This window comes from Ictalurus furcatus, chromosome 5 (genome assembly GCF_023375685.1).
Source record: "Ictalurus furcatus strain D&B chromosome 5, Billie_1.0, whole genome shotgun sequence".
NCBI classification, from domain to species: Eukaryota; Metazoa; Chordata; class Actinopteri; order Siluriformes; family Ictaluridae; genus Ictalurus; species Ictalurus furcatus.
This window is the reverse complement of record NC_071259.1, coordinates 4999665-5024014: the sequence shown is the minus strand read 5'-3', so window position 1 is coordinate 5024014 and position 24350 is coordinate 4999665. Positions and strand designations below refer to the sequence as shown.

The 24350-nt window shown below is 38.0% G+C and overlaps 1 protein-coding gene across 1 annotated transcript; it reads right to left on the bottom strand.

The window, feature by feature from the left end:
• Positions 1–705: 705 nt before the first annotated feature.
• On the bottom strand, positions 706–23545 carry rasef (RAS and EF-hand domain containing). Its single transcript, XM_053624356.1, has 17 exons — positions 23003–23545; positions 16908–17054; positions 16154–16244; positions 14919–15014; positions 13923–14000; positions 12454–12569; positions 9825–9893; positions 9653–9734; positions 9312–9382; positions 7975–8236; positions 7536–7667; positions 6659–6806; positions 6349–6430; positions 5959–6073; positions 5562–5681; positions 5346–5422; positions 706–3911 (listed from the first exon to the last, which is right to left on the bottom strand). The coding sequence occupies exons 1-17, from the start codon at positions 23371–23373 to the stop codon at positions 3806–3808; spliced, it is 2163 nt and encodes a 720-aa protein (XP_053480331.1). The 5' UTR covers positions 23374–23545; the 3' UTR covers positions 706–3805.
• Between the last annotated feature and the right edge of the window lie 805 nt (positions 23546–24350).

Here is a 24350-nt window from a genome sequence, read left to right as displayed (position 1 = left end):
CTTATTACATGATGACACACCCACAGATTATTGTCAGAATAATAACACTTTGGAGTGTTTGTCTTTTTCTAGATGGATCTAAATGAGTTCGATTCTAAAATATGATGAAATGCCCAAAATCTAACAAATAGAACTACAAGATATTTGCTAGTGGTCACCTAAACCTAAACACTGTTTTTTTTTGTTTTTTTTTGTGTGTGTGTGTGTGTGTGTGTGTGTGTGTGCATGTGTGTGTGTTTTGTGCTTAACTGAAATTAATAATATGTATTAAGGATAGAATAAATAACTTTTGTGTTGGGTTTGTAAGTTGCATATTGCTACATGTATCATTCCATACACGATTTACTTATTACCATTTCACACTATCCAAATAAATTCTGAAATCTACTCTAAATATTCAAGATTTTAATAGACCGTAGATTTAACTCACAAACCGAACATTTCTCTTGTTGAAAATTTCATATTTAATTCGTTTAATTTATTTTGTTTGTAGAGAAATTGTGTAAGATTTCTGACTGCTAGAAAATGCACAATTGTCCAAATGAATAAATTCTGCAAATGAGAGAATTGGATAAAATTGTATGAAATTCCATCCTCAACCGCTTATCCGTTATCGGGTCACGGGGGCAGCAGCTCCAGCAGGGAACCTCAAACTTCACTTTCAAGATTGGATTGGATGGATTGGATTGAGAATTGTATGAAATTCAAATTCAGAGTTGTATGAGATTGTGTCACTAGTGTATAATGAGCCCACACTGCTATTCATTGACATTTTATTCTTTCATTTGTGTTACAATTATGCAGGTCAACCAAATAGACTAATTCGCTTTGCAATTAAAACACATTTCCCTTTTGTGTCATTCATAAATCACAGAGTGTGATCAAATGAAAATATGCAACTTTGGAAAACATCTTTACTGTGTTGGTATATGCAAATTTTTTTGTATTATTATTTTTGTTTTTTTTGTTTTAGTGAAAGTTGCTTTCTTTCTTATTTACCCTAATTTGCCGGACGTGTTTGAAAAGACACTTTTTCTTTGCATGGCTAACAAAACACTTTTACATGTTTTTACTTTGGTCTTTGTCAGTTCTACAATGCAACTCTGGGAATACCAAGATTAAAAAAAAAACAAACAAAAAAAACAAACAAACAAACATAAAAAAACCCAGTTTGTGGAACACTGGGACTCAAAGCCTTATGAAGTTTGTAATGTCAATTTTGATTGTTTCTATGTTCAATTATGGATTGTTTTATATGTTAGTATTGCCAGAATAAAATCCCAGAATTTAAACATTACACTTGTTTTAATATATATTTCGTATTTGAATGTGGAGTAGGTATCCCTTTTACACAACAGAAATGCGTAAACCTGAGCAGCAGCAGATACATTATGGGATGGCATTTGTGGCTAATTAAGTTATTGTAAAAAGATGAAAAAAGTTTTAGCTTATAGCTCACTTACTAACAACTAGCTTCCGAGTAAAACTTTAACATCAGACAGTTCCATTATTAACAACCTAGCTAGTTCTTTCACAATACATTTGAAAATCAGTATTATGAAATAAGGACAGTAAAAGGCATTGGGGAAAATTCCCTTAATGAAATAAAACACGTTTAGAAAACAGTGGATTGATTTGAAATCACACAATAATTCAATTAGAAAATGATTACATTATTGAAAAATATATAACAACATTTGGATTATCTTAATTTAATAATGCAGTTTGTCACAATTTATTCAATTAGGCATAAAATGAATTCCATAATGCACAAGTTACAAAAAAATGTGTTGATCATTGCAAGTTTATAAGATGCACAGTATATTACATATGTAGAATATACAAGAATTTATAATATACTCTATATAAAAAAGTTCAATTTCATTCGAAAATAACGCACTACAATCTAAGCGAAGCAGTGGAATTTAATGATCGTAAGGATGAATAAACAAGCTGAACAATGTTATGTTGGCTGGCACTTGGTTTAAAAAGTTTTATGGGAAATATCTACAGAAAAAAGGTCTACATTGAATGCACAGTGGCAGTGCTGTTCTTTGGTTAGTAAAACTGCTAGAATATTGCATAAAATCTTCAGTGGGTTATCAATACATATAAAATATATAAAATCCATTTTAATAAATCCAGAAAAAATAACTAATGACTGTCAGGTTATTTCACTATCCTCACTAAATAAATTGTAATAATGAAAGAGTTTTTTGTAATGCCTGAATAAAGTAATTGTTCAGTTAAACAACAAGACAGAATTCTAAACCCTTCATGTACACTAAATTATGTTCGCTTCAATTGAGTCTGAGAAACCAGGCTTTCATATAACTGCATAATATACAACATACTGTATGCATGCTACATTTTTCTAAATAACAGACAGACAAGGATCTCCCAGGTAAATAAGCAAACTCCACATTTCAGATATGAATGCTGTTAAAAAAAAAAAAAAGGAAAATAAATGATATTCTACACAATCATTTGATATAACGATTAGAGTTCATTATCATAAATAAAAATTTTACTCCTAGCTTATTGAAAACTACTTAGGCTGTAATGCACTAACTTATTATAAAAAGGATTGCATATTTTCCTAACATGTCAAGGAAGGATAACGTCTTTCATATGTGCAAAATAGCATGTTGTGTCTCTTTGGTGCGTTTACATTAATGAACATCGACTGTGGGACTTTTCTATTCTAAGGTGGAAAATACAGTGTAGTGTTTAAGCAAGTTCATTCTTTTTGAACCCGCAATGGGAATTACTAAACATCAGATTCATCTCAGGATCTGCAATTGTGTGAGGAAATCAGTACAACCGTAGGGCAGGTGTTAAATTTTGCATAAGCTTGTTTCCATTACTGAAGACAAAATGACACCTAGTTAATTAAATGGCATCGTCTGACAGCATTTAAACCGAGCCTACGCGTTTACCTCATTTATAGAACGCACTTTGATTTCTATACACTGTTGTTTTATATCGCTCTTATACTCGAGTTTCATTTTCAGTTTCACTCTTCGGGATGTCTCACTCCCTGCATCCCAATTGGCATACTATCCGTACTAAACAGTATCCGAGATTAGAATTAGCAGGTCCCAAATCGTAGCAGCTTCCCAAAGGTATCCTTACGGTCCATTATTTCAGGTAGATTTTCAAAGTGTGGATCAGCTAATATTGCCCACAGCTCCTTGCACAAGGGAGGAGGAGTTTTGTGACAGATGCATTTTAGAGAGATGTAAATGAAATGTGGAAAAATAAAATCAAGGGAATAATAAATTAGCTAAACTTTGTAGTATAAATTATATAAGGAATAATGAATGAAGAAAAAAAACTGAAATGAGCGAGGAGTTTGTTCACGGTGACAGCTTTCTCTTCCGAGCAACAAGGGTATTTTCTACCCCTACTTTGCATGTGATGTTATTCACAAAATTATTCTTTGTAAATAACTCACCACATGCCTGCTAGTTCATTGCACATACAAATGACTTGTTAATTGGGCCTTAGTATACCACCATGAGGAAACCCTCACTGAACTCTTACAAACTCCATTTGCATCCCTACTCATTGTATGGTGCGCTTCTCAGGCTGTGACAGAACACAGTGAATATCCTATATGCGGCACATTATGTGTAAAACATGGAACTCTTTAAAGTATAGCTTGAGCTGCACAATCGGAGGTAGGCTGCAAAACAGACATGCATAGAAATGTATAATGGACTCCGACAGACAGACGCCATCCTTCTGAAACAAGCATTATACCACACACTGCATGAGTGTTTAGGATGATAAAGAGCATGCATTAGGCTCTGCAGCACTTTGAGCTGGTGAGCTTTGGGTTGGGGCTCCCAGAAAGGCTTGGACCCAATGTTGTGTCCTTGCGTACATGTGCATATTTGGTAACCTCTCTGTGGAAAAAAAGAAAAGAAAAACTTTCATTTATGACAGCTACTGATGTACGTGTAGCAGCATGGAAAAACCCTTCACGTTTTTTATTTTTTGTTGTGTTTTTTTGGGGATTTTCCACCATCCATCCATTTTCCATACCGCTCATCCTACAGAGGGTCGCGGGGGAGCCTGGAGCCTATACCAGGGAATTCGGGGTACAAGGCGGGTCTACACCCTGGATGAGGTGCCAACCCATCACAGGGCACATTAGCACACTACGTACAATTTGGAAATGCCAATGAACCTACAAGGCACAGTGCGGAGGCGGGATTCGAACCCCCAACCCCTGAGGTGCCAGGCAAATGTGCTAGCCGTTTACCCTCTTCTGCATACACCTGTATGTCACATCTATGAGGTTCATGATTGGCTAGTGTCACTGCGACTGACAGGGTAAGAGTATACTATCCCCTTCCACCCAGAGAGCATGGCCAATTTTGCTCGCTTGACTTCTAGACACGTGGCATAAGCGGGAACCTGAATGCTTTGCTGTTGTGCCACTCAGGAATGGTGAACTTTGGACATTTTCTACTATATACAGTTCTGAAACTTTCCTGACATGAAATCTTTTTATTTTGCACATCCCTCAACCACAGGTAACGTTCTAGCATTTTAAAATATAGTATTGAAATCATGCTCATGGCTGGATCGGGAAGCTGTCGCAAGGCTGCGATGGGCTTTAAGAGGAAACATGGCGAGCACATCACACACGACACTGTTGCCACACTTAATAACAAATTCAAAAAGACTAAGTGTTGCGGACCGACCGAGACGTGGACGTCCACGAACCACCACTGATGAAGGCACAACCGAAGGGTGCTAGAGTACATAGTCCCCTATGTACGGACACCTTCGGGACACCCTGTATATAATTTTGTAATAATATTTTATTCTATATAATTAATATAGTATATAATTCTTTAATAGTAGCGCCAAAGTTTTGCTATTGACAGAAAAACACAATGTTGGTCATTTTTGGCTGTATTCCTATGGGTTTTCCCTGACCGCCACACATGTGTCACAAAGGTTATTAGATCTAAACAGGCGAAGTATGCATCCAAAATTATTTGTCTTGTTGAAAATTCATTCAAAACCTGATGACAATGTCAAAATGAAAATGCAGTGTCTTTGTTACAGGACAGCACAATGCGTCACCATGTATTCCTGATGCTCACAGATGACACTTAATTTAAGCAGATCTGCTGCCCTCACGTGCTGGATAAGTGAAAGCACTTTAATACAGGGTGTCTAAGTTTGGTCTATGAACACAAGTTCATATTTAGTTCGTTTTGCTGAAATATACATTAAAGTATTTGCTAAGCTAGGTTTTGATTTGGGGGTTAAGTGTGACTGGTGTCTGACTATGTTCCTCGCTTCATGCACTATGAGTGACTCACCGTGCTAAATGGAGCACTGCCTCGATGATGTTTGAGCCATCCTTTGCACTTGTCTCACAGAAGAGGGAGCTGTAAGTCTGTTGAGAACCAAGCACACTTCAATCTCTGGCTTTCTGTTCAAAATTTCACCCTAGTGAATGTTTGTTTAATGGCACAAGCACATTATACACATGCGTACAGGAAGTACACGAGTTAAATCATAGTGAATCTTCTCACCCTGGCCAGTTTCTCTCCGCAGCTGGTTGAGATGCACGAGACGCCATCCTGAAGAGCCTGCTGCCGTAGATCTGTCTTATTCCCTACCAGCATAATGGGGATTTTTTCCTGGGACACATCCTGGACATGAGGGGAGCTTAAGTCAACAACTAATGAATACTGTAACATGCAAACGAGATCGCTATTGAACTTCCTTGGTGCTGGATCCGTTTCCTTGATGTATTCCTTTTTTCTTTTTTTTTTTTTTTTTTTTAAATCTCCATATTGTAATGTAGAGGCGATTAACAGAGACAATAATTTTTAAGCTGTAAGTAAACTCTGAAGTGGCCCAGATTCAGATTCGCAGAGGTTGAAAAACGACAAGCTATTCATTTAAGGGATAAAATATCAGAAATACCTCTATGGTGTCGACCCATTCTCGCACATTTAGAAAACTCTTCTCACAGGTTACATCATAGAGCAGGAGAACGCCGTCGGCCCGTCGGAAGTAGGATTTTGCGATGCTTTTGAACCTGTCGAGAAAGGAACCATACTAATTCGCATTTCTCAAACTAACCCAGTAAAAACAACCCATGCCTCAGTTTACACTACGTTTAGTGATTCAAAATAATCGGTTTAGGATGTGTTGTAGCTTCAGGGTATGGACTAAAGATGTGTTTGAGCTGTGCTAGGATCCGTTTACAGTGGAACGTTTTGGGCGACAATGTGTTGTTGGATTTGGTGTTAGGGTTTAATTGACGGTTTAGAGTTTCTGATGATTTTACGTGACCACGGTTCGGCTTCTCACCTCTCCTGACCCGCTGTATCCCAAAGCTGCAGCACCGTCGGCACTCCGTCTACCACAAGAGTCTTCATTTGGAAATCAACACCTTAATGAAAACAAACACAGCCGGCATTTGGTATCTCATCATCGCCTCAGGTCTTCTAACAAACACACGTACTTATGTGTATATGTATAAATATACTATGTATATGTTTCTGGACCTTATGTTCTCACAAACAAAATGTTTTTTTTTCTTCTCTTATATCTTGATAAGAAGATTAGAATATAATATACTATATACAATGTTGTGTGTTTCGTGCTCAGTCGCTCTTACCCAGAGTGGTGCTGGTGATGCCTTTAAACTCGTTTTTACAGAGGCGTAGGAGGAAGCTGGACTTGCCCACCGCAGCGTCACCTGCTAACACAATCTTGTACGCCTTTTCAGATGCCTGAGCCGTCATCACCGACTCATCCTTCAGCATCTGTAGACAAACGATTTAGCTCGAACAGAACGTCTTACTGGCAAAAGGTTTCGTTTGTAATATCTGAGAAGTTATGTACTTAGTTGGACAGTACAGAAAAAGTGGAAGGAAGAAAGGGTTTACTGAGGTGGTGTGGTGTAAGGAATAAAACACACACACACTCTCAAAGTATTTAAAAAAAAAAAAATCTTATCCCTTGCCAAAGCTAACAGTTTAATATTTAATGAAGCCTGCTTTTACAGATTTGTTTAACGTTGTGGAACATCCAGGAAACTGCTATCGTTACATTGTAACAGTCATAAACAGGAATTCCTTCACTAGCCTCGTTTTTTTTCCTCTCTCTTGAACTTAACAGCGCACACACACACACAAATGCAGCTTATCATGTTATCAAGAAACAATTAAATCTATTGTTACTAGAAATATACTAACATATTACACTGAGCAAAGTAATAAAATCCTGTGATTTTACCTTGAAACTACTGTCTGAGCTGATGTTATAGAAAATGAATGAATACCTTCTACCCAATCAGCATCAAGAAGAGAGGTCTCTTAAGCTTCGCTATTGTTTCCCCATATTTTTTTATTTCATTAGCCTCAGAATTCCAAGCCCACTGATTCTAAGGTTCCTGACTATGTATGATTTCCCTCACAATCAGTAGCTGGATAATGTGTAATGTTTAAGCTTGAGTGTTGTGATTTTAGTGTTTCAGGTGTCTTTAAGCTCACCTCGTGGAAGATGGCGGAAAGACTTTTCTTCCCTGTAGCGGTGACGTCTTTTGTGTCGACTGGATTTAAAGTCATGTTCAGGACAGACTCGTGGTCTGATTCGCACGCTGTCTTGTCTTGAAGATCTGGCACCTTCAAACACACACACACACACACTTCAATGTATAGCGAAAAACGATAGACTTGGCCTTGCTGTTCCAATACTTTCGGGAGGGACTGTATAAACGGCCGTTCCCTCGGCATCCTCTCCCTCACCGAGTTTTCCAATAAAAAGGTAGAAAACCTAAAGGAACAGCTCCGGAACGCTTTTTAGGTTTGAGACCCATTTTTTGCCTGTTGTCATACCCGTGTGTCATACTGTATCTGAAATCACGGAAGCAAATCTGTTACAAAGTCCTTTGTAGATTAAACAACAAAACGTCTGTGTGCGTTCTTTCACCTCCGTGTCTGAGGTGTCTCCTGAGCAGTTGAAGTCAATCATGCGAGCAATGCTTCGAACCGAATCGTAGCCGTTGTTGGAGCGCAGAGTGGACATGCCGCTGTCCACGCAGCTCTCGTTCAGGCTGTCCACCTCGCAGCTGCTGCGTCTGCGCATGGGATCGCACAGCGCCAGAGCCAAAGACTCACTGCTCTGATTTTGCAGGCACTCCGTTATCCGCAGCTGCCCATAATCATCATCATCCATGTAGACCTTACAGCACCTGCAGAGCAAAGATATACTTCAGTAACACACACACGAAAAAAAAAACCCCCACAATCATTCATACTTTCATGTGTCCAGATGGCGACTTGCTGTTCCCTACAAAGTGCATTATGGGTGTTCTCCAGCATGTCGTTTTGTTCTGTAACCTATTGGGTGATTTCAGGAGTGTGCTGAATATTCTACACTATGCTCTCTGACATGAAAAATGACAAAACTCATTATGCACTACATAGTGAAAACCAGGTGAATTTGGACATCTTGAGAGTACAACAGCTGCCCAAGACACGATTACCTACGTAAGCAGCCAATTCCTGCAGCGCTGCTGATGACCGTGTGTGTTATAACACATATCTCGACTAGGTGTTTGGTGTAAACACGTTCAGTGCTATGAAATATTAGTACGACGCATACAAACACAGTAGTACATTAACATGCGTTAATATTGTGCGATATTGTTACTGACATTCCCAAACATTCCCGAATACTCAAATCTGATTGGTCAAAAGGAGTTGATTAATTTTCGGTAACGGCACTGACGCTACTTCATCTGCAATTCAAATCATAGGTTTAGTATCAAATTCAAAAGACGTCAAACACTAAACGCAGGGTTATCAGGGTCCTGTTTGGTGTACGCTTACATGAATTCATTTCTTCAAAAGAATTTTAAAATGCGATGTTATATAACAAAGAAAAGCGTATCGTTTCCATGGCGATGTTTTCCATAAGGAGCCGGTTATTTAACGTTTATTGGGAAGAGTCTCCAGTAATACACAGAGGTAAAGCGGTAGTGTCACCTACGCCGGATGCTTATCGGCTGCTTTTCGGAATAACTCGCTCCGAGTCGTCCGTTTAAAAAAAATATTTTTTGCAAATAAAATGTTAGTTTTCTAATGAAAGAAATGAATACGTCGGCACAGTTATATTTTTTTGTCTACAACACCGATTTCACACACTTAATTCTCATAATTAAGATCATGAGAAATATTTCAGTCAAGTGTCTCCAAACTTTTGACCGGTAGTGTATAACATTTTATATACCATGCCACAGGTATAAACTCATGCTCCAGACATACCTTTCAAAATATGGGGTGCCCATGGTCTTTGTCCTATCGATGGTACTTGCAGGAGACAGTCCACTACCTCTCTGCAAACATAATTGTTTGTCATTTTAGTCTGTCTTTAGGAGATTGCACGGTTACACTGTTGGCTTGAAAAACAAACAAACCCCCCCCCGCCCACACACATATTCCAACTCCTACTTGTCGTCACACTAATCCCGACCTCCTCAGTGAGATTAGGACAGGTCATTGTGTGTGTGGAACCTTAATCCGTCTTTAAACTGACTTATTTTTTCTGTTTCTGCTTATGCACAACTTTGTCTACAGAGATCAAAGGATCATATTCAAGCACTTACCTGATTCTTGTTTTTGCTCTGGCTGTTCTCCAGACTCGTACGTAGACCATCGTTGGTGTCATGAAGCTTCCTGTTTGCTAAGCTAAACGCCAGAACAGGGAATAACGAAATAAAGTGAGCGTTATATTCTATGCTATCTGTAAGTAGGAATGTTCATATGTCTCATACTTACTGAAGAATCTCAATCTGCCTCTCCAGGTTCTCCCTCTCCTCAGCAAAAGACCTCATTAGGGCTTCATCTCTGCACAAGTAAATATTAAAAAGATGGCCATTAGCAGATTATGGACGATGATGTAATACTAGCATCGCGATTTCACGGTTTTGATTGTTATCCAAAACCCGATCTATATTTCGATATAATCACAGCTAATATTTGGATAATCAAATTGCAACTAGAATCAAGAATCTTACACCTAAAGGAATACACGTGTGTTTTTAATTCTCTAATCTCTAAACTCTATGAACCGCATCAGTAGCCTATGTTTATTAACCATGGACAGGAATTTCAGCACGTTTCCTTGTACTGAGAAAAGAACGGAAAACCGGTTTACTCCAAAGTCTGAAAGTCTTCTGGGAGAAGTAATGAATGTTTTATGTGAGAAAGGTATTTGCAAAGTAAGCTCTAAATGTGTATAATTTGCCACTTTAGAAATAAGACTTCTTTTTCAGAGGGAAGAATTTGGTCAGCATAAAAGGTTTCCATCTGACTGCACATGAATAGAGCAAAGCCTTCAGGAAAGAGGAAATAACCAGAATGACCTTTTAGTCTGTGTTATGGCGGTGTTGGACAGTTGGATTAAACTACATAAGAAGGCTTTCTGTCATGTCAGTCATTCTAAGATATTCGTTTTTAGACTGTAATATTACGTTATATGTGCGGCAATCAGGGAAAACCTTTCACATGGTGAAATTTGAACGTTTTCTACCATATATTGTAATGAAAACTATAGACAAAATGAATGAAATGTAGATGTAAATCTGGTTACACCCAAAAGCAAAAAAAGAGAAAAAAAATCGACATTTTAAAACTTAATTCCAAATGTAGGAGTTGGTATTTGATTAGGCTAATGTCCCCGACATACCCCATACCCCAATACCCCAGCATGCCAGGAAGTTGGGGTCAGCCATGATACAGCACCCCTGTGGTGGCTTAGTGGTTAAGGCTCTGGGTTACTGATCAGAAGGTCGGGGGTTCAAGTTCACACTGCCACTGTTGGGCCCTTGAGCAAGGCCCTTAACCATCTCTGCTCCATGGCTGACCCTGCGCTCTGACCCCAGCTTCCTGACAGGCTGGGGTATGCGAAGAAAACAATTTCAATGTTCTCTACTGTATATGTGACCAATATATATATATATATATATATATATATATGTGACTCATTATCCCTCGATCTTCCGATCAGTAACCCAGAGCCTTAACCGCTAAGCCACCACTGCCCCTAGAAAAGTTATTGACATCTTTTTGGCAGACTGTTCTAGATTGTTTTTACTTCTGTGTTTGTTAAATTGGCTTCTTACCAATGATAGCCTAGACAGGAACGAAATGTAAATAAAAACATTTACACATTGCATTTGTTTGGTGAAATATACTGTATTTTAAAGTATCTTACTGTTGAGATCTCAAAGTATGTATTCATTTTGGCCAAAACCTGACCTTTTGGGCTTTTTTCACTGCTAGCCACAGACTGGTTTTCCCAGACTGCTGAAAATATAGCCACATATTATTCTAAACTTTTATGGAGTTCAACAGCTTGCTCTTAGATTTCCATTCTCATTAGGTTTAGAGTAAACCATAGAGTTTACAGTAAAATTCTTGTCCAAGGTAACAGCACCTACACTACAGATGTAGTAAAAACACTCCTTAAATATTAACACACTGAACCAGTGAACACCACAGACCCACTGAAGCGGGCAATCAACTAGGGCTCTGACTTAGTTGCTGAGCAACAAGGGCACCAAATTCCTTAGGTGTGTGGCGTCACTCCAGGATATCCTGCTCTTATGATGCTAGAACAGCAAACAGCAGTGGGAGTGGTCAGACACTGATAGTGATACTTTTGCGCACTATCTGTATGCTGTACGTGTGTGACTCAGTGAAATTCGCCCATCCCTGAGAGTTTACCTAAGAACTAGTACTGCTATAGTAACACAACACCACCCTTACACTCTACTCTAAACCCTTTTTTAAATTTATTTTACAATTCCTGAAACTATTAATGCACGTTTCACTTCAGTACCTTCACGTATTACGAGCTATATCTACATTTTAATATATTGATATACCTGCCCATTCATGCAGTTATCCAATCAGCCAATCATGTGGCAGCAGCACGATGTATACAATCATGCAGCTTCAGATAATGTTCACCTCATACGTCAGAATTTGGAAAATGCGATCTCTGCGACTCTGGAAGGTGATATGGTCTTTTCTAAACCTAAAAGAGTGCTTATTTGAGCTACTGTAGCCTTCCCGTCAGCTTGAATCAGTCTAGGCCATTCTCCACCCACAGAACTACTGCTCACCAGATGTTGTCTGTATTTTGCATCATTCTTTGGAAACTCTAGAGACGGTTTTGTGCGGAAAATCTCAGATCAACTAAAATTTCCGAAATGCCATCTGGTACCAATAACCATGCCACGGTCAAAAGCATTGAGACCACTTTTTATCCCCCCATTATGATGTTTGATGTGAACATTTACTGAAGCTCTTGACCTATATCTGCATGATTTTATGCGCTGCACAGATCTCAATAATCAAGAATAAGCTAGAAACTGATAGATATCTCAAAATGAACTCGCACCGCTCGAGATTGATGCTCTGGTCAGTGAGATCACTCTTGAGGGAGTCCAGCTCACTCTGCAGAAATGCTATATTGGTGTGTGACTCCAGCAGTTCCTGCTTCAGCTTCTGGTATTGCTGTGACAGACAAAAAACAAAACAAAAAAACCCCCAACACTTTAGATCAGTGATTTTCAAAGTGGGGGCCACTTGTGTGCTGCCAGGGGGTGCCTGGGGGGCCTCAACAATTTGGTGTGCCCATCCTTCCCACTAGTATGTTTTCTCTTTCTCACTCTCAGACATCCACACACACACACACACACACACACACAATCAATTCCTAATATAATGTAATGTAAAGATGTAAGATGTAATTATTAATTTAAAAAAAAGGGCGATATATTCAGAAGTGTATTTTTAATGTGTTTTAAAGACATCTTGCAAAAGGGGGGCCGCGGTCAAATGTTAATGCCATTGGGGGGGCGTTTCCCTGGAAAAGTTTGGGAACCCCTGCTTTAGATAACTAATGCAATGTATCCCAAAACTGGTTCTGTAGTCCAACTACACTGTACGGTTTAAGTAAGGAATAAAACATTGTTATAGGAAAACAATCAACAACAGGGTGGTGTGCTGCAGCCTGATAAGAAGTGAACATACTCTTATCACCCCCACATTCATTATTTTCCTATAACATAGACAGTCATTTGGGGAAGTTTCCTTCTCAAGGTGCACTCGGATTTCTTATTTATTTATTTATTTATTTATTTAGATCTGAAAGTAATTACTGACTTCATGTGCTATCTAACACTGTTACTTTTGGTGCAAACTCGGGTAAATCCCGGAGGTCTACACAAACCGTGTGTTCACAAAGACCCTGATATTAAACGTGTTCATTTTTACTCAACGACCGATAAAAAAAAAATCTACCATTTCAATCATATTACCTGTCAAGTCACATAAATGTGAATTTATTGGAAGAAATCAAAGCCATGCATTGACATTAAACATTCTTAATCAGAGCAGCTGAACGACAAGAACGCGCTGTAATAAAAGTAGACTAAGTGGTGTGATCTGGAATGCCCACGGCTCTACAACAGGGAAGCTGAATGAGCCGAAACACAAAGGAAAGTCCTCGGGTCTGGTATCACATTTACACTCAGCCCTAGAAACTATGCAAATTATAGGGTGGGAAATAGAGTAGAGGAAAAGGGACCGCCTCAAAAAACAACAACAAAAGAGTCCCAAATGTTCGCATATGGGTGATAATTTTTTTACACTGACATTTTTACCAGTGGTAATTACACAAGGTGAACCTGTGTCCATTTTTATGCACATTCTTTTCCGATTGCTTAACCTGTGCAAAACAGCAGCACGTCCTTTATTAAATACGGCTCGAAAACATGCAGCGCAAGGAGGATCCCATGTCTACGATGAAAGAAAAACCTTACTGGATCTGTTTTGAAATAAGTAAATGAGATAATCTTGTCATACCAGGGTCAGCTCGTTATTCTTTCGCTTCAGTGCTATGTTTTCTTCTTTAAGGCTGGTGCTCTTGTTCTGGTCTTCGAACTGTGAAAGAGATCAAACTTCAGTCAGTTGCTAATATAACTTTATTAGCAAACATGATAACTTCTTATTAAACTATTGTGTATCTGTTAGACACTGTAAGATACTGCGAAATATTTGAAATACTGTAAAGCACAAATCCAAGCCACAAATGACTTGGTTTAACGAAAGGTATTTTAGATTGCTTCAATTCAATTTTATTTGTATAGCGCTTTTTACAATAGACATTGTCTCAAAGCAGCTTTACAGAAATATCAACTTCGTGACACAAAATCAGCCGAACGTACACAAGAAAACATTCTGTGTGAACATTCTTTGTGGTTTGATACAGAGTTGCATTCCAAGCAGTAACTAAATAAAGTGCTATAGTGAAATAGTGGTTCCCTATTAAGAAAGGAATGAAACATTCGAGGGTGTGCTGATGTAGGGAAATAATCAAAGACATGGTGGTTTAATGGTTTTTTCCCCTATTCTCATTCCAGAGCAATCTGCATTTTGCAATATGTTACTTATCAACAAGGATGCGTTATAATATTTATTCCTTTATAGATTACACATTTAACTTTGTGGAAAGTCCTTAAAGCTATAAATAGTTCTTCCCTCAGCAGACATGCTCATCTTTCTTTTTTAGTTAATAAGCCAAAAAATAAAAAAAAGCTGCTTGTCTGAAAACCTCTGACTGCTACAAAGTGCTGGCACTGGAGACTCCTTCCAAAAAATGCGAACTCAACAATTACACATGCTTTTAAAATGTGGCTCGTCTGACACGTGTTACTACTGAAAGAAGGATGTATTAGAATAATAATATAAAACTACATTTAGAGCTGCTGTTATAGAAACTTCTGACCAATCAGAATCGAGCATTCGACAGCGCCGGAGTAGTAAACTGGATTTATTGATGGTCATGAAACAAACGCTCACCATCTGCAGGGTGAGGACCTTCTGCCGTAACTCACTCAGCTGAGCTTCGTATTGGTCTTTCATAAAGCTCAGTGTTGCCTCTGCCTTCTTAGACTCCTGAAGGAAACAGAACAACAGAGAGACTATGAAAATTCCCCTTTCAACTCATCTTTTCTCTCCGTGTTTAACCTTGATCATATTTTTCCATAAACAAATATTACACTAAACAGGACTTCATTGTGTGACCGTAAAATTGTGTGAAGGACATGGCTGATGTAAAATAAATAAATCAATAAATAAATAAAAATAAACAAATAAAAAAGCACCGTGTTTTCATGCATATTACATTTCCATAAATTTATCTAGAAATTCTGAGAAAAGAAAACTACTCGCACTGCTGGAACATGGCTCATGATATAAATATCAAGTTATCAGCTGTTTGTTTGAACTTTTTCCCATGACGTAATATACTCAGTGTTACTGGATCTGGTAAAGCATGTAATACGTTTTAAAAGATTAAAAGTCCACATGTTGTCCACAACTTTTCCCCGCCAAATAAATAAATAATTAAAAAAAAATTTTTTTTTTTTATAAATCTGTCAACACTCATTCCTTTGCTTAGTAATACAATGAAATAACAAGTGTAGTACATACTGTCTCAGCTATCTGACAAGCTGTAGGAAACTAAGCAGGTACTGTACAGTCAGAAATGAAATACACGTGGGTCAGCTGATAAGTGATGGACCAGGAACAGAAGTTAAAGATTAGAAACAGGGTTAAGGACGCGAGCAGACGCGACACTACCCAGGCTTCTCAGCCCTGAAAACTGTTACGTCGTGGATAAATAAAGATCTGGAGCTCATCCAGGAGACTCACATGACAGAAGTATTTACCTTACCAGAGCAGCATGAATTCACCTGTGCTCATTTAGCTGTTATGTTATTTACCATGCCAAATAAAGGATCCATGGAAACAACACAAATACACTCGCATCACATTATAAAGTGATATCAATGTAAATAAACATCAGAGCAGGAGAATTATCTAAATAAAATGTTTACCTATTCATAATGCTATACTAATATGTCTTTAGCTAATATATACATGAAAGGGAAACTTTTTGGAGCTGTGTGACGTATTTTCATCCTCCGTGTTACTGGCTGATGATAGCTGGTTTGCAGGGTCGGGAGGGTTACTTTAAAAATGTATTCCGTTACAGTTATAAATGACTTCAGTGCTGGCGATGCTGTACCGACCTCCACGCGTGTGTTTCTCTCAGTTGTGTGAATGCGCTGGTCCATTTCCTCCTCCATCGCACTCAGCTGAATGGCAGCCTGGTCCTGAGCCCTGCAAACACATGTTACACACAATTATACCACAGCGCTGATGAATTCTCTAATCTGATTGGACAGAAGGTGTTGATTAACTTTCTGTTACAGCAGCTCTGACAATAGTTCTGGCTGCGGCGTTTACATTAATGCACTCGTCTTAATACTTTATACCTTCTATAGTAACAACTCGTTCCCAGGGACTTGGTGGACTTTCTTTTTAACAAAGAAAATGTATACTTGTTCATATGGTGATGCTTTCCGTGAGGAGACGTTTATTTAACATTTATGGAAGGAGTCTCCAGTTTCAGCACTTTGTTAAGGTCAATCAAGAAGCTTCGATACAAGAAAGTCTTCAGGACCAGGGATTTTGTGCGTTCCGGTAGGGCTGGGCAATATGATGGTATAATATCGATATTGTGATATATAATGTCACACTACACTTTTCTGATATATCGTTGGTATAACTGTACAATTAAAAGAAAATCCTTATCAGTGTTCAAATTTTCAATAAATCCATTTTTTTTGTAGATATTATAATGTTGAATAACACCTACAGTGTTACATTCCTTTGGTACTAGGGTTATAAATACATATCAGTATAATTTAACATTTGTATATCTTGAAGTTTTACCTGATTAGCTAACTGTTGTGATAATTTTATGTATGCGACTGTGCGTACCGTTTGACAGCCAGCCCCAGGCGCTCCATCTCTTTACTCTGGAGTTTGATCTCTCTGGTGAAGTTTAGAAGGACTTTCTCATACTGAGGAATCATCCTGGTCTCGGTCAGACTGATGTTCTGGTACAGGGTCGAAACTATATCAATTCTGTACACATATTGATCGAAGAATATGATTAATATGCTCAAATATTATATGACATCATTCTACTCTGCCACTGCTGGACACTTAACCCTCAACCGCTCAGTTGTATAAATGAGAGAAATGTAACCTGTATGATCTAAAACGTCATCAGATTTTCACACAAGTCCTAAGAGTAGACACAGGAGACAAAAATATTATACTTAGTCATGTATTTATTGAGAAAAATGATCCAATATTACATACCTGTGAGTGGCAAAAGTATGTGAACCTCTAGAATTAACAGTTAAATTTGAAGGTGAAATAAAAGCCAGGTGTTTTCAATCAATGGGATTCCACTCAGGTGCGAGTGAGCACCACGTTTTCTATAAAGAACAGGGATCTATCAAAGTCTGATCTTCACAACGCATGTTTGTGGAAGTGTGTCATGGCATGAACAAAGGAGATTTTTGAGCAGTTGGAAAAGGTTACAAAACCATCTCTAAAGAGTTTGGACTCTACCAATCCATAGTTAGACAGACTGTGTACAAATTAGAGGAAATTCAAGTCCACTGTTTCCCTCCCCATGAGTGGTCGACCAATAAAGATCACTCCAAGGGCAAGACGTGTAATAGTCCGCAAGGTCACAAAGGAACCCGGGGTAACTACTAAGCAACTAAGGGCCTCTATCATATTGGCTAATGTTAATGTTCATGAGTCCACCATCAGGAGAAAACTGAACAACAATGGTGTGCACAGCAGTGTTGCAAGGAGAAATTCACTGCTCTCCAAAAAGAACATTGCTGCCCCTCTGCAGTTTGCTAAAGATCACATGGACAAGCCAGAAGGCTATTGGAGAAATGTTTTGTGGATTGATGAGACCAAAATAGAATTTTTGGTTTAAATGAGAAGCATAATGTTTGGAGAAAGGACAACACTGCATTCCAGCATAAGAACCTTATCCAATCTGTGAAACGTGGTGGTGGAAGTATCATGGATTGGTCCTGTTGTGCTGCATCTGGGCCAGGACGGCTTGCCATCATTGATGGAACAATGAATTCTGAATTATACCAGCGAATTCTAAAGGAAAATGTAAAGGACATCTCAAAAGAAAATGGGTCATGCAGCAAGACAACGACTCTAGGCACACAAGTCGTTCTACCAAAGAATGTTGAAAGAAGAATAAAGTTAATGTTTTGGACTGGCCAAGTTAAAGTCCTGACTTTAATCCAATAGAAATGTTGTGGAAAGACCTGAAGCAAGCAGTTCATGTGAGGAAACCCACCAACATCCCAGAGTTGAAGCTGTTCTGTACTGAGGAACGGGCTAAGAGTCCTCCAAACCAATGTACAGGACTGATCGACAGTTAGTTGTAGTTACTGCTGCCGAACCGGGGTCACACCAGATACTGAAAGCAAAGCTTCACAGACTTTTTCCACTCACAGATATATAATACTGGAGCATTTTCCTCGATAAATAAATGACCAAGTATAAAATTTTTGACTCATTTGTTTAATTGGGTTCTCTTTGTTTACTTTTTGGATTTTGATGATGTTTTAAGTCATATTTATGCAGAAATATAGAAAATATATACATATATTATTAATAAAAAAACAAAACAAATAAGCTTTAAAAAATACAGGGAAAAAATACATAGCTAAAACACGACTTCACATAAAAATCACTTATATTGCCAATTAAATAAATATAATAAAGTACAAATATAACAAAAATTAATCTAAACAAATCAAGTCTCTGTATATGTATTCCAAAAAAAATCTATTTGAATCTTTTTAAATATTATTATTATTTCTTTACAGAATCAGAAGCCACTAATTTCTGAGCCACCATTTTAGCTGGTATCAGCTTTTTCTAATTTATTTTTGTTTTGTTATTTTTAGTTATCACAAACAGTGCCAGCAGAAAGCAGTTACACCATCAACTAGCATTTATATATAGACCAACAGAAGGAAGTAAGCCTTAGGCTTTAGCTGAATTTGGACTGGACAAATATTATTTCTTGTATTCTCACAGCCACTTGATAGAAGGGCCAGCGATACTGTAATCACTTAACCTATACATACATATATTTATTATAAAAAAAACAAATAAATAGTTACTTATTGTTTCTAAAACTTTTACATTAGCTTAACAAAGATAAGCTCTTTGGTCAAAAGGCAGTTTTATTAAAACTCATTTAAATGTTTTTATATTTAATCAACTCTAATCACAAATGAAGTGAATGTGTTTTAGAGTGTACTGTACTCCATGTCATGAACTAACCTTGAGAGCTTGCGTTATCAAAAAAAAAAAAAAAAAAACACAGTGGACTGTACATGAACTCTGTACTAGTGCCCAACACTATCATCCTTATGGTGCTTTCCTGTACTCAGTTTTCCACTGTCTACATCCTGTATAATTCTGCAATGCACTGTGGCTTTATTAGATACAGATTAGACTGGAACAGAATTTCCAACAGACGAGCAAAGCTCTGGGTATAAGATCTCATTGAGCCACTGGAATATATTAGTACACCCGTGTACACACGTGACCTGCCCTAACTCTTATACACTGAACTTTTTTCATCAAATCATAAACATGGTGGATAAACAGAGCTGTCATGTAGTAAATTTTTAACATTTTTTTCCCCCAAAATAGCTTCAGGAAATAACTGCTGACTTGACAAGTAGGCCCATATTAGAGTAAGTATTATATGTTAATAAAATTTTCGTGACAATCACCAGTCACCTGGGAAAGAGCCCCAAATCTGTTGGCTTAGAAGAAATACATTATCAAATATAAATGTGGTTTCATAACCCCACATTAACTCATCTTATTACTTTTAATAAGGACACAGTATTTATATCTACCAAATTCTCGTCTCTACAAAGGCTCAAAAGGTTTCGGTTTATCCAAAAGTAATAAAGCTAAGATGAGCATTAGACTAATGCTGATTTATGCGAATTGCCTTAACACAGATTTAGCTCAGCTTCAGGCTTAAGGCATATTTAGAATCCCTAATCGATTGCCTCCAACCTGACTACATCATAAAGCATACAGGATGAACATCCATCCATTTTCCATACTGCTTATCCTACACAGGGTCGCAGGGAGCCTGGAGCCTAGCCCAGGGAACTCGGGGCACAAGGTGAGGGACGCCCTAGACGGGGTGCCCACCCATCGCAGGGTTCAACTGCACACACATTCACACACTACGGACAATTTGAACATGCCATTCAGCCTACAATGTAGAAATGCCAAGAAATTAGAAATGCCATTCAGCCTACAATGCATGTCTTTGGACTGGGGGAGGAAACCGGAGTACCCAGAGGAAACCCCAGAAGCATGTGGAGAACATACAAACTCCACGCACACAAGGCGGAGACAGGATTTAAAACCCCATCTCAGAGGTGAGAGAAAAACGTGCTAACCATTACCCCACCGTGAACATGAACATTTTATATCTAATCAAGTGTACTAACTTGATACAGAGAAGGAATAAAACACATTGGGATGCGCTGTTATAGTAAAATAATCAACAGTGGGCTGGTGACATGGCCTGACAGATACAAAGATACTGTTTCCACCCCAAAGTTGATTATTTTCGATAAACAGTACATTCCAAAGTGTTTTATTCCCCTTATACCACAGCAAGTTACCAACAAAAATAATTTTTAATGTATTAATGAAAGCCAATCTTTGCTGCCATTTAACAACACCTGAGCAACTAAAGATGAAGTGAGTCATAGCAAGAGCAGCAAAAAGTCCTTTTGCATTAAGAAAAAATACAACCAAAAGTGCAAGCTTTAGCATAACTTAACTTTTCTTAAACAACCTACCTCTCAGAAGTAAAAAAGCGAACATGTTTATCAAAGGGAGTATAGAGTATTTACTGACTCATTCAGCAAACAGGCCATGATGAGTTTACATACAGGTGTGTTTCATTACAAGAAGTTTCTTATGACTTTATTACATAATTTATCACTACATGTATTACTGATACTCAATGGAATTAAAACATCGTCAGAAAAAAATGTTACGGAATTACAGCTGCTGTCATTACCATTTATAATTTTAGAATTTATATTTCTAGGACTATCCTCCATCCAGGTTGTATACCCACTTGCACCCGGAGATCCTGTGGTAGGCTACAGATCCACAGGACACAGCGATTACTGATGAATAAATGGCAATTGTACCAATACTCATTTTGTAATTAAACTCTCCTTGTAATAAAACATAGCTCCATGTAAACTCATCATGGCTTGTTTTCCTAAATGTGAGTCAGGAAAATTAATCATTCAAATAATTTCTACTACTATTAGTACTTTTTTTTTTTTTTATCAAAATAATTACTCGTTACCCAAAACATCTGTGCAGTCACCTGGATACTCATTTCCATTAAATGTATTTGATTAATCATTAGAGTAATGTCCATGCTATTGGGCAGACTATAGTCTATGTTATATTATTATAATGTACGGAGTCTACCTACTGCGCACTTTACTGTATATTATAGTGCCTGTATTAATAGACAAAAATGAGTTGCTGATGAGGTCAGGTGTCAAAAATAGTGTTTAATTACCTGTTATAATGTTGAATAACATTTACAGGTTCGATACCTTTAATAATGCTGATTAACACCTACAATGTTCAAATAACTCATATAATGTTGAATAAGACCTATACTGTTCAATTAATTCTTATAATGTTGAATAACACCTGCAGTGTTCAAATAATTCTTATCATGTTGAATAACACCTACACACTTCAATTAACTCTTATAATGTTGAATAACACCTGCAGTGTTCAAATAATTCTTGTCATGTTGAATAACACCTACACGCTTCAATTAACTCTTATAATGCTGAATAAGACCTATACTGTTCACTTAATTGTTATAATGTTGAACACCTAGTTTATTTTTTAATTAACTCTTAATGTTGAATAACACCTATACTGTTCAATTAACTTTTATAATTTTGAATAACACCTGCAGTGTTCAAATAATTCTTATAATATTGAATAACACCTACACTCATCAATTAACTCTTATAATATTGAATAACACCTACACACTTCACTCAACTCTTATAATATTGAATAACACCTACACACTTCACTCAACTCTTATAATATTGAATAACACCTACACACTTCACTCAACTCTTATAATATTGAATAACACCTACACACTTCACTCAACTCTTATAATATTGAATAACACCTACACACTTCACTCAACTCTTATAATATTGAATAACACCTACACACTTCACTCAACTCTTATAATGTTGAATAATACCTACACTCATCAATTAACTCTTATAATATTGAAGAACACCTACACACTTCACTCAACTCTTATAATGTTGAATAACACCTACACACTTCACTCAACTCTTATAATGTTGAATAACACCTACACTCATCAATTAACTCATAATATTGAATAACACCTACACACTTCACTCAACTCTTATAATGTTGAATAACACCTACACTCATCAATTAACTCTTATAATATTGAATAACACCTACACACTTCACTCAACTCTTATAATGTTGAATAACACCTGCAGTGTTTACTTAATCATTAATAACACCTACTGTCTTTATATGCATTTATTTGGTCAGATATAAACTGTTAAAGTGAATTCAGTACTCCAGGTGTTCAATCCTAAGGGGTGTTAGTTGAAAACAATTCCTTTTTCTTGTCTAACAGGAATTTACCCACAGTATTGGATTACAACCTATAGAGATGAATTCATTTATTGTTTAAACTAACATTAAGGAAAAACCTACCTGTAAACTTAAGGGTAAATGAACCGGTTTACTCAGCCCTAAGTGTTGAATGCATGTGTTTGCCATTAGTTCGACAGAACTGTACATGATTACAGTGAATTTAACACTGAATGTGATTCTTAAACACTTTAATGAATAGCTGTTGCAGTCCCTGAGGTGTTTGTCCTCACCGCGGGATGAACTCGGTCTGCTCCCCGAGCCGGCTCTTGAAATCCTCCCAGGCCAGTGCGCACGCCTCCGCGCCGTTCACGCGCTCGTTCATCCCTCCTTCGCTCGCCAGACTGGAGGCCGTCTGAAATCCGCCGATAAACTCGTCCATGTTTATCGCTCCGTCCTCGTTCGCGTCCAGTTTAGCGAATATGTCGTCGACGTCCGCCGAGCGCACGCGAAGCTCCGAACACATCCGCTCAAACTCCCATTTCTCAATGACGCCCGAATTGTCGACGTCGCAGGCGTGGAAGAGCGCGCGGAGACTCTCCTCATCGCTCGCGCCGCCGGACTCCATCAACCGCACGCGCTTCTCTCTGAGGCAAAATCCCATGCACGAGTTCGAAACTTTCTTTAAGACATGGTCGGTTACTTCCCGTAAACAAGACCAAAAAATTGTAACCCTCCGCTGTCAAAAACGACTTTATGTGTGTTCGTTAGGATATTTTTTAAAACTTGCAGCACTCACGCACAAGTTTCCTTCAGATTCCAATGAACACACCTGCGCGCTCGCGACACCTCTGACGTACTCAACACAGCGCGCGAGCACACAATCTTAACTGGAGCTAAGTAAACAAAGATGTTAACCTGCAGTTAGTCCACTGTAAAACTACTCATGCACAGGTAAAACACCACTGAGTGAACATTAACACTAATAGGCCTAATACTGAAATAACTCTTGAATTTACAATGAGTGTTTAATTAACCTAGGGTTGAACTAACACCTTCAGTGTTGAATTATAGCACTATAGTGTTTAAGCCCATTTAGACAAAATGAGTACTGTATAGGCTGTGTGAAGTTAATCACGGCAGTAAGTGTAATTTATCACTGTGAGTGTTAATTCTCACTGTTAATTCAATACAACACTATAAAAGTTAAGTTAATACTAAAAGTGTTTGTTCATACACCAGTCTCTGGTTGCTGTCTGTGTGGCGTTTCTCATGGTTTCACCTGTGCCCACATGGGTTTCCTCCTTGTGTCCAAACACTTGCATGTAGGTAAATAAGTAAATAAACAAACAAACAAACCCTTTAGACTTCTGTTTGATGGAGTACTATATAAGGGTACACAGTGGTTTAGTGGTTAGCACGTTTGGCCTCACACCTCCAGGGTTGGGTTTGCATGTTCTCCCCGTGCTGCGTTGGTTTCCTCCGGGTACTCCAGTTTCCTCCCCCAGTCCAAAGACATGCATGGTAGGTTGATTGGCACATCCATAGTGTATGAATGGGTGTGTGAATGTGTATGTGATTGTGCCCTGCGATGGGTTGGCACCCCATCCAGGGTGTACCCCTCCATGTGCACAATGCTCC

Excerpts from the sequence above, each read along its gene's own strand:
- rasef (XM_053624356.1), bottom strand. The coding sequence starts at position 23,373 with ATGGGATTTTGCCTCAGAGAGAAGCGCGTGCGGTTGATGGAGTCCGGC. Across the intron at positions 17,055-23,002 it reads CAGACCGAGTTCATCCCGCG|AATTGATATAGTTTCGACCC; the intron begins GTGAGGACAAAC and ends ATATGTGTACAG. Across the intron at positions 8,237-9,311 it reads GGCACCCCATATTTTGAAAG|GTGCTGTAAGGTCTACATGG; the intron begins GTATGTCTGGAG and ends TTTGCTCTGCAG.